At 42.5% G+C, this 11,447-nt stretch overlaps 1 protein-coding gene across 2 annotated transcripts; it reads left to right on the top strand.

Moving 5' to 3' along the window:
• The first annotated feature begins 1,980 nt into the window (after nt 1-1,980).
• On the top strand, nt 1,981-11,202 carry Dbr1 (debranching RNA lariats 1). 2 transcript variants are annotated; one of them, NM_031403.3, is made up of 8 exons: nt 1,994-2,320; nt 2,771-2,895; nt 4,636-4,716; nt 5,552-5,637; nt 6,334-6,558; nt 8,217-8,297; nt 8,512-8,657; nt 9,507-10,538. In NM_031403.3, the coding sequence occupies exons 1-8, from the start codon at nt 2,124-2,126 to the stop codon at nt 10,216-10,218; spliced, it is 1,653 nt and encodes a 550-aa protein (NP_113580.2). In that variant the 5' UTR covers nt 1,994-2,123; the 3' UTR covers nt 10,219-10,538. The 2 variants fall into 2 exon arrangements, with proteins under 2 accessions (NP_001355227.1, NP_113580.2); NM_001368298.1 differs by lacking the exon at nt 4,636-4,716 and having other exon boundaries at nt 1,981-2,320; nt 9,507-11,202.
• The last annotated feature ends 245 nt before the right edge of the window (nt 11,203-11,447 follow it).

The following is an 11,447-nucleotide window of genomic DNA, read 5'->3' on the forward strand; positions in this document are numbered from 1 at the left end:
GCATTTTGTACCAGTAGCCAAGGAATATCTAATGTTTTGAGGCATGGTTCTAAAGGAATATATACACAAAATGAAAAAAAAATTCTATGTAAAGAATCTAGAAGGAAGTAGTTTGTATAAGTTAAAAATGAAAGCCTACTTCAGGTTCAGGCCGGTCTGATCTACATAGTTCCAGGCCAATCAGAGATACATAAAAAGATCCTGTCTCCAAAGAAAAGAAGAGAAAAGGAAAGGAAAGGAAAATTGGAAGGAACAAACAGAACAGACGCAAAAAAGAGTAGAGTCTGACTTATAAAATTGTATAACCTTGATTAGATCGTCTTTTCTGAGACATTTCTCTGTATGGTTTTGTCTTTCTTTCTTTTTCTTTTTTCTTTCTTGGTTTTATGGGACAGGGCTTCTCCATGCATCAGTCCCAGCTGTCAAATTTTTTTGTTTGTTTTGTTTTTCGAGACAGGATTTCTCTGTGTAGCCCTGGCTGTCCTGGAACTCACTTTGTAGACCAGGCTGGCCTCAAACTCCCGAGTAATGGGATTAAAGGCGAGCACCACCACGCCCGGCTAGCCCCAGCTGTCTTAATTCACTTTATAGACCATGCTGACCACACTGGCCAGGGATCTGCTTGCTTATTTCTGGAATACAAGGATTAAAGGCAGAGCCACCATCCCCTCCCTCCCCCTGCCACGCCCCCAGCCTAGATTGTATTTAACTGATTAAATTTTTCAGTTGTTTAAATGTATACTTCTCTGTTGAGAGGCCAAATCTTGTAAGTTCAGACTCCATTTTAGAGAACCTGGCCAAAGTTTGAACTCAGACAAACTAACCAACATAACACTAGTTTCCAAGTTACCCCTCAACAAGACCAGCGTCCCCAGGTTATTACCCCAACATATCTGCACCCCCAGGTTACGAGGCCACCCCCTGCCTAACGACCACTAATGCAGAGGGAAGCAGAAATTAAGTTTATGATATGACTCCCAGCACCAGCCAATTGTGTTAAAGGCCATGGTAGCTCTCGAATTAGATGCTTAACTACCACCACTACCACATCCCACCCTCTGCTTGTAGCTTTCTATAAAGTCTTGTCCCCACTGACATTCGGGGTACACCAAAAACTGTGCTGTGTGTTGGTGGCGAGCCACAGCGAGCTGGGATAGAATAAAGACCGTGCTATGAGTTACATCAGATGGGCTCCTGCCTGGTTTTGGGGGATCGCTAACACTTTCGTGGCGCTACAACTGTATGCCCTTGATTAGATTTCCTTTACTGGCTTTCTTCTTTGCCATTCATTCTTCCTTGATTAGTCGCCACCTTTTCTCTCCAGAAGTTTTCGAGATATTTAACCTTTCATTCATCTTGCGTTACAGTTAGGCAAACAATTTGGTAGGAAAATACCCATTCCCCTTAGTCAAAAATAATTTTAGAAATTCCCCCCGGGAGGGTTGGTGTATAGTTTTAAAATAATCAGTAAGCTTCAACGTTGCATTTAAATTTTAATGTCATCATTAAAACCTCTTTTTACTTTCTAATTCATTTTTAAGGCAATCATCGTTGCCAGGGAGAGATTTGCTCTAGGGAATTAATTGCTCAATCGCTCCTGCTCACTTGCTTACCTTGATTTTTTTTTTTTGGTTTTTCGAGACAGAGTTTCTCTGTAGCCTTGGCTGTCCTGGAACTCACTTTGTAGACCAGGAAGGCCTCGAACTCAGAAATCCGCCTGCCTCTGCCTCCCAAGTGCTGGGATTAAAGGCGTGCGCCACCACGCCCGGCTGCTTACCTTGATTTTACTAAATTCAATCCCTATTCTTGGAGATTTTATTTCTTTTTCTAGTTTTAAACAATGTAACCCACTAGATTGCTAGCACGCAAGGGATCACGAAGACAGACAGGGTCTCCATTAAACAAGTTCAAAGTTTCCCCCCTCCGGCTTGACCGGGCCCTTCCCGTTCCCTCTCTCGCGAGACTTGGAAGCCGGAAGTTACATAAAGGACTCGAAACTCAGCCGCGGCTCGGTTGGTGTTGGCGGGAGCCGGGTGGGCCGGCTGCCTGGTGTTCTTTGCTGTGCGACCCGGGCTGCAGGTGCTCCGGGGTGTTGCTGTTGAGTTCCGCGGCCCAACGTCACGATGAGGGTGGCCGTGGCCGGCTGCTGCCACGGCGAGCTGGACAAGATCTACGAGACTCTGGCGCTGGCGGAGCGGCGCGGCTCGGGACCCGTGGATCTCCTTCTGTGCTGCGGCGACTTCCAGGCGGTGCGCAACGAGGCCGACCTGCGCTGCATGGCCGTGCCGCCCAAGTACCGTCACATGCAGACCTTCTACAGGTGAGGGGCGCGCGGCCGGTCCTCGCGTGGGGTTCCAGGTCCTGCTGCCGCAGATCGCGATGTCTGTTGGACCCGGAGCTTAGGAAATGGCCCTGGCCTCCTCCTCTCTGTACACACCTGGCTCTTCTTCCCAGGGACCCGGGGTGACACCAGCAGGTTTAGATACTTTGGATTTGCTAGAACACGATGGTTAGTTGATTTAATGATCTGGTTTTCCCGTGACCTGCTGTGTGCTAGTCTGGGTTCTAGAAGCCCAGACTTGCACTTCACAAAGTTCTTGATCTCAATGAATGTGTGCTCGACACTCAAGATTTAATTTATTCTTAAGGGCAGGGATGGGAAGATAGTGGGGACCGTTTGATCGTTTTTGAGCTCGGCCTTTTCCTTCTGACCTCTTGCTTTTTTGTGTTTAGTTTGGTTCCTGACAGCTTTATTACCGTTATGTTGTAGATATTACTCTGGAGAGAAAAAGGCCCCGGTTCTCACCATCTTCATTGGAGGAAACCATGAAGCCTCAAACCATTTGCAAGAGTTACCCTATGGTGGCTGGGTAGCGCCGAATATTTATTATTTAGGTATGTGTTTATGTGCACTTTTTTTGGTCTTGTCAGAATCTGTACCAGCTGGGCAGCTTCTAGAAGACATGTGGTGAATGCCATTAACTTAAATAATCATGAGAATTGAGTTAAAATAGTTATTAAATGGCCAGTCATGAACATACATCCATTTTCTTCTAGAGGTTTAAATAATAGCTAATATGATGACAAGTTTTTTTTTTTGTAGTCTCTTTGCTTTTTTCTTATTGCATTAAACTTTATAATGGAAAATGCTAAACATACATAAAAATACCGAGTAGTTTAATAAATTTCTTTACTTGTTAACCTCAACTCCTATTACTTTGTTCTACTCCCATATTTAAATATCCAGTATTGTTTAAACTTTTCCTGAGGGAGATGGCTGGGATGCCTTAAAGCAAATCCTAACCACTGGGTTATTTCATTTGTGGATTTTTAAGTACATGACTCCCCCTACCCCAAGATGTATTTATTTATCTACCGTGTATACAGTGTTCTGAGTGCATATGTGCCTACAGAGCACCAGATCCCATTATAGATGGTTAGAAGCCACCATGTGGTGCTGGGAATTGAACTCGGGACCTGTGGAAAAGCATCCAGTGCTCTGAGCCATCTCTCCAGCCCCTAAGTACATGACTTTCGAGTGATAGATTTTTTTTAGACACACGTAGTTCTGGTGCCATTTTATACCTAACTATAGTGAGTTAGTCCTTCTCTCGTGCCTTGTCCATACGCATTTCTCTGCATGTCTCAGTTACCGGATCTACAAATGACTTGCTCAGGTAGGATCCAAATATTTGGTGTTCAGGGCTCTGCCTCTTAGACTCTTTATCCTTCCTTCCCTTGTTTCTGTTTTCTGTTTCCTCTATGGTTTGTGTGTTGTAGGCAGTGAGGTTGATTGCCCTGTAGCATTTCCTGGGCTCTGGATTTAGCTGACTGGATTTACTATGATATCACTTGAAGTGTTCCTTTTGTTTTTCATCTTTTAAAGTTTGCAGGTCTTTTATCTCTTTATATAAGTGATTGTTTCTAGAATAATGTTCAAGTTTTTCTAGTGATGAAATCTTAACTTTGGGAATTTTGTTTCTCTGTCATTACTGATTTGCCATCTTTCAACAATCTCAGTATTATGAAGAGATGAATTTGGGCTGGGCATGTTTTTAATTCCAACACTGTAGCGGCAGAGGCAGGCTGATCTCTAGGAGTTTTGAGGCCAGCCAGGTCTATGGAGTGAATTCCAGGTCATCCAGAACTGCATCATAAGACCTGTCTCAAACAAATGAAAAGACAAGGTGGGATTGTCAGTTGAGTTGAAAATGAAAATGTAGAAATGCAGTGCTCTTTGGACATTACACCTGCTGACTTGACTCCCACTGTGTAAGGCCATCACAGGACATTGTCCTTCCCCTTCACTTTCTCCCACATAATTGCATGTTCAGCTGGGTACCACAGTACACTGTTAGGTATCACCATGCACTGTTAGGTACCACAGTTCACTGTTTGCTTTTAACATCCTGTCTCTTCATCCTTTTAGAATCCACTTAGTTTCTTGTCTGATTGGTTCCAGGCCTACTCTGCCTTGTGGATCATCAGCATATAACAGTGTGTGAAGAGGGATGGCAAATACTTTCAAATGATTTAAGGACCGCATAGAATTTCAGGCTTCTAAAAGATTTCTTTTCTTTTCTTAGTAGATTCTTTTTTGCTTAAACCGTTTTACTAAAATGCATAATTTTTCAGGCTTGGCTGGTGTTGTCAAATACCGAGGAGTAAGGATTGGTGGCATCTCTGGCATATTTAAATCTCATGATTATAGAAAAGGTATTGTTCTGACGGGATTACTTTTATAGTTTAGAGCTTGCATGCCCTCTAGTAAAATAACCAAAATTTATAGTTTGACTTATTCATCAGATTCCTTCTGTAAATGATATTATTCTTAATTTTTTATTATAAGTATTTTATGGACAGGAAAATGTAGATGCTATATAGTATATCTATGTGTCCATGATCTAGTTTTATTAGAATTTTTTCAGGGTTTGCCATTTTAATTTTGACTTTTAAGAAATACAACAGTATAGGTATAGTAGAAGTTCACTGACTTGACTGTCGGATTCCTCTTCTTCCCCCTCTGGTAGCCAGGGAATCGCAGTTTCCAGCTTGGTGTTTATCATTCACTTGGTTATTTCATGTCACTGCCGAGTACACAGGGTTCAGTGTGTTTCCACCTTGTGTAAATGTGTTGCGTTGCTTGCATCTTTTTGCAGCTTACTTGCTGCTTTAACGAGTTTCTGAAGTCCAGGTCATTACTTACCTGTAATCTGCTCATTTGTCTGTAGATAGTAGTTCATTGTTTAGACACACCGCAGTTACCTTTCATTTCACAGTATCTAAGTGGTTTTTGGTTAGAGCAGTGGCTTACATTCATATAGATTTCACAAATTTCCTGAGTTAAATTGACAACTAAAGTGTACATATTTAATGTAACTGTTAATTGAAAGTCTACTTCCTCATCCTTGCCCCTCTGCTCTCCATGCTAATCTGTTGGCATGGACTCCACACATGGGCGGGCTCTGTGTTCCATGGGCTGTGTGAATGCGAATTGGGAATCTCTTTTGGAAAGACAATGGTCATATGGTTTATTTCTCTTCAATTTAAGGTCATTTTGAGTGCCCCCCTTATAATTCATCTACCATAAGGAGTATATATCATGTGAGAAATATAGAGGTCTACAAATTAAAACAGGTATGTGAAAAGTATATAACAGTGATTTGAAGTAAATTTAAATTTGTAGAATGTTTGATTATATTGACTTGCAATATTTGACTACTACCACTTTAGTGTTTCTAAAATACAGTTTGGATAGGTTTTTGGAGGTTCACAGTTGAACAAATTTTAATTTTTTTTTTTTTTGGTTTTTTGAGACAGGGTTTCTCTGTATAGCCCTGGCTGTCCTGGAACTCACTCTGTAGACCAGGCTGGCCTCAAACTCATAGATTTTAATTTTTAATGGTTAAAACTTTATTGTAACAAACAGTTGTAATTTAATTTGTGATTGCACAAATTATACTTAGGTTAAGGATAAAAAGTATATGCTGAAATAAAATGATATATTTTTTTAAAGATTTATTTACTTTATGTATGTGAGTATACTGTTGCTCTCCTCAGACATACTAGAAAAAGTCATCAGATCCCATTACAGATGGCAGTGAGCCACCATGTGGTTGCTGGGAATTGAACTCAGGACCTCTGGAAGGGCAGTCAGTGCTCTTAACCGCTGAGCCAGCTCTCCAGCCCAAGCTTAGTATTTTTATCAATTTTCTTAAAGTATCCCTAGGATGAATTAGCACAGAAAGCAAGAGGGGGTGCATGGTTGGGGAGGGAGTTGTTTTGGGTTGCTCTCTTTCTAAGGATTTTCTTTCTGTTTTTCTGTCCTTAAAGTTAAAGCAGCCTGTACATATATTCTTGTCTCATGATTGGCCAAGAAATATATATCATTATGGCAATAAGAAGCAGCTTCTTAAGACCAAATCTTTTTTCCGCCAAGAAGTGGAAAACAGCACCCTGGGGAGCCCCGCTGCCTCGGAGCTGCTGGAGCACCTACAGCCTGCGTACTGGTTCTCCGCGCACCTGCATGTCAAGTTCGCAGCCCTGATGCAGCATCAGGTAGGACAGAAAACCAGAGAACCCAGTTTACGTCTTAGGAGTTGCTCCCTCAGTACTCAGTGTGGGGAGAAATGAGCAAGCGATGACAAGCAGGGTGGGTGTGGGGGCAGGGCTGAGGTGCTTGAGGGTAGCTGCTTCAGACTGGTACACTGGGGTTGGTCTAGTTTTCGAGAGGGAAAATTTCCAGTGAAGTGCATGGTTGAGCTGAATCTAAAGTGCCAGGAGGAAATAGAGTCTATGAGTGTTTTAATAGAGGGACCAACGTGTTTGAAGACTGAAAGGTCCCAGAGCCCAGCTCCTGTCCCTGAGGTGTAGAGACAGAGACAGCTGGAGCAGAACCAGAACTGCTTCTGGACAGAGCCTGGGCACCTGTTCCTTCTAGAGTAGGTCCACGTTAGAAAGGGCCTTGGAGGGATGGCTCAGCAGTTAACACTGGCTGCTCTTCCAGAGGTCCTCAATTCAATCACAGCAACCACATGGTGGCTTACCACCATCTCTAAAGGGTTTGGTGCCCTCCTCTGGCATGTAGGTGTATATGCAGACAGAGTATTCCTACATTTTAAAAAAATACATAAACTTAAAAGGGGGAAGGCTTTGGGATATTTCCAAATAAAACTGTTTCCGGAGCATTGTACCTCCAGTGCAGAGAAGGTTTGCTCCAGTAGCTTTGGAAAGCATTGTGTGTCACCTCCACAAAGACAGTGCCCTTTGGGCCATTAGACCTCTGAGAAGGTCTCTAGAAGCAGAAAGAAACCTCCAGCTGCTGACCCACAGTTCAATTTTGTTGTTAGCTTTTTTTTTCTTATTTTTTTTATTTTAACAATTTATTTATTTTATAAATGTGAGTACACTGTCAATTTCCTCAGACACACCAGAAGAGGGCATCAGATCCCGTTACAGAGAGCTGTGAGCCATCATTGTGTTTACTGGGAATTGAACTCAGGACCTTCAGAAGAGCAGCCAGTGCTATTAACCGCTGAGCCATCTCTTCAGCCTCTTGTTGTTGTTGGGGTTTTGTTTGTTTGTTTGTTTGTTTGTTTTGAGACAAGGTTTCTCTCTATAGCCCTGGCTGTCCTAGAACTCACTCTGTAGACCAGGCTGGCCTCTAACTCACAGAGATCCACCTGCCTCTCCCTCTGGAGTGTTGGAATTAAGGGCATACGAGACCATCTAGCTGACAGACACTGTGTCCATCACATCCCAGACTCTATTGTGCCTGTTTGTAATCACCTTTGCATCCTTAGCTGTAGACACGCACGGTTTGAGCTGTGCTTCTTCTGATTAATTCCTGTAAAAGAATCATAAAGTACAGGTGTTTAGCAGCGGGTTTCTGTCATTTGTTTGTGTGAGTCACTTGTGTCACGCGTGTCAGTGTTTAACGACATGGTGATCATCATCGTCATCTCAGTGTTTGTTCTGAATTATGGAAGAAACGGCAGCCAGCAGTAGTTAATGCTTTCCACATCATTGCCCATGTGTGTGCAGACTGCCTTCCCCTCTTCTCTTCTCTTCTTTCTTATTTATTTCCTCACTTGGTAGTCATTCTTTCAACATAGAATTGGGAGCATGTGTAAGAAGTATTATTTCTCCTCGATTCAATGTATGAATTCCTTGTTGTGATGTTTTAAAATTCTTACATCGTGGTTTGTATCATCTAGGCCACAGATAAAGACCAAGCAGGCAAAGAAACCAAGTTTTTAGCCTTGGACAAGTGCTTGCCACACAGAGACTTCCTTCAGGTAAGAACAAAAGGAGTCATTTTACAAAAGTCCTACTCTTCCAGTGATTTTTAAAGAACTAGCTACTTCCAAATTTATTTGTGCTATTTATAATTTACGTTTTTGGGAATTCTTTGATGTTGCTTATGTTAACATTTTAAAATTTAATTAATTTAAAATGATTAGACTGTTAAATATAAATGAATTACCTAAAATTTCCGATTTTGTCCTCTAGGTGTTAGAGATAGAACATGACCCCAGTGCTCCTGAGTACTTAGAGTATGACGTTGAATGGCTTACTGTTCTCAGGGCCACTGATGACCTGATTAATGTGACTGGGGGCCTGTGGAATATGCCTGAAGACAACGGTCTGCACACAAGGTGCGTCTGCTCCCTCAGAGCTTGCCTTCTGCCCTGCATGTGCAGTGTGGTCTCTCATCTGTGTTGTGTTCTGATTCCTGAGGAGTTTGCTTGTCTGCAGAACGGAGGGAGAAGCAAGGTGGCAATGGTTTTGGGTTCTGAGCATCTAGCAAGCTTCTAGCATGTGCCTGCTCGATGACCTGTGAGCTGTAGTCGTTCCTCTGGTCTCTGATTGGGCCTAACTTAGGGATATATACCCCCTGGTTCTGGCACTGACTGGCCATGAGACCCCAACTTTGTACTCACAGTTAACTGACTATTATGTTTATTCTAAAGATTCTTTGCTAAGTTAATTATAATTTTACCATGTGGGGTTTTTAAATTTTTATTTTATGCAGATGGGTATTTTCCCTGTATGAATGTCAGTGCATCATGCATTGCCTGGCACTGACAGGCCAGAATTGGGAGTCCATCCCTGGAACTGGAATTACAAATGGCTGTGAGATGACAGTAGATGCAGGGAATGGAACCCAAACCCTCTGGGAAAGTAGCGTCTATTCTTAACCATTGAGCCGTCTCTGCAGCTCTTATGTAGAATTTTCGTTTTGTTTTTTGTGACGGGGTCCCTCTGTGTAGCCTTGGCTGTCCTGGAACTCACTCTGTAGACCAGGCTGGCCTCGAACTCAGAGATCCGCCTGCCTCTGCCGCCTGAGTGCTGGGATTAAAGACCTGTGCTACCACCGCCCAGCTTTTATGTAGAATTTTTAACATTTCATTTTTACTCCTTGTATCTGGAGTCCATACTTAGGTTTCATTGCTTATTGTTTGAAGGTAATAACTTGTATAAACCAGCTGCTCTGATTGTTACAGGTGGGATTATAGTGCAACGGAAGAAACTATGAAGGAAGTAATGGAAAAATTGAACCATGACCCTAAAGTCCCCTGTAACTTCACCATGACAGCTGCTTGTTATGATCCCAGTAAGCCCCAGACACAAGTGAAGCTGGTTCACAGGATCAATCCACAGACGACTGAGTTCTGTGCCCAGCTTGGCATCACAGACATCAATGTCATGATTCAGAAGGCCAGAGAGGAAGAGCACCATCAGTGTGGTGAATATGAGCAGCAGGGTGACCCGGGGACTGAGGAGTCTGAAGAGGACCGGAGTGAGTACAACACAGACACGTCGGCCCTCTCCTCCATTAATCCAGATGAAATCATGCTGGATGAAGAGGAGGAGGAGGAGGAGGAGGAGGAGGAGGCTGTAAGCGCTCACAGTGACATGAACACACCTTCTGTGGAACCTGCTTCTGACCAGGCTTCTGACCTCTCTACAAGCTTTTCTGACATCAGGAACTTACCAAGTTCCATGTTTGTGTCCTCTGACGATGCATCCCGTTCTCCAGCAAGTGGAGAGGGGAAATGTGGTGAAACGGTGGAGTCTGGGGATGAAAAAGACTTGGCTAAGTTTCCTCTGAAGCGGCTGAGTGATGAACACGAACCTGAACAAAGGAAGAAAATAAAGAGGAGGAACCAAGCCATCTACGCTGCAGTGGATGATGGGGATGCTAGTGCCGAGTGAGACAGAGGCTGGACTGTGATAAATGTAGGGGTGGGATTTCCAGACCCTGTTTTTAGGGCAGAATTTCTGATTTATTACTGGACTTTGTAATAATGAAATGATGGAATTTTGGTTATAAGCTCTGTATTTAGATGTATGTTTATATGATTCAGATATAGACTTATTAAATTTCATATGAGATTTGATTGATGACCATTTTTAAGACATTCACTTCCATAGTTTTCAGCACTTAGTACACATGAATTTTGAGAAACACTGTTCTCTAAGATGGGACTATAAAGATTTTGTAAATACATTAAATGCCACTTAATTGCTGAAATTATCCTATTGGCTCTTGTATATTACATTTTGACTGAATTTTTATGTAACTTTGGTACCTATATTCAAGTTATCTTGGGATTGTACAGTTTAATATTAAATGATATTATATTAATATGTAATTATTCAATGTTAATTACATCTGACAAGAGTGTATAAATGCTGTCCATCCTGCTGCATGACAGCTCAATCGATGGTAGTGAAGTCTTCTCAGAGATCCATGTGGACCAACCCTTGTCTGGAGTCACAGCACCGCGGCTGCCTGGGGAGATGGCCCTGGCTCTGGGAAGAGGAATCTTGGGGTCTCAGGGTCTGTTGTCATCATCCCACACCAGTCCTCATCCAGGCACTAGTTTAGGGAAGACCTGAACCTCCATCTTGTCAGCATTTGACTTCAGGAAGCTTGGCAGCTTTGAGGCTTTTTGTTTCCTTCCGGTTTCTTTTCACTTTAAAAGATTATTTTCTTATTTACATAGGTATCTGAAACTGAATTTTCCCCACTCTTTTGAATGCCACAAGTCCAGATTGTGGTTTCCCCCCAGAAAAGTCTTTTTAACAAGGAAAAGAAGACTTGCATACTTGAGGTAATTTGGAGTATTGAGCTCCCCTGAAAATACCTACGGCAGAAAGTATTATACTAGTATTAATAAATGTTAATTCTAAAAACAGTGCTCTAGAAAGTCTGTAAATACAAGCTGGGCCTGGTGGGCCAGACCCTTAGTCCTAACACTCGGGATAACAGGCAGGTGGACCTCTAAGGTGAACCTGACCTACAAAATGGGTTCCAGGTCAGCCAGGGCTATGTAGAGAGACAGTGTCTCCAAAAAAAAAAAAAAGTATGTAAATAGAAAGATGCAAAAAATGTTAGTTTTACAACACTGTAAAAGCTTGGTAGAATGTACGTGTGGTTG

This window comes from Mus musculus, chromosome 9, assembly GCF_000001635.26.
Source record: "Mus musculus strain C57BL/6J chromosome 9, GRCm38.p6 C57BL/6J".
NCBI classification, from domain to species: domain Eukaryota; kingdom Metazoa; phylum Chordata; class Mammalia; order Rodentia; family Muridae; genus Mus; species Mus musculus.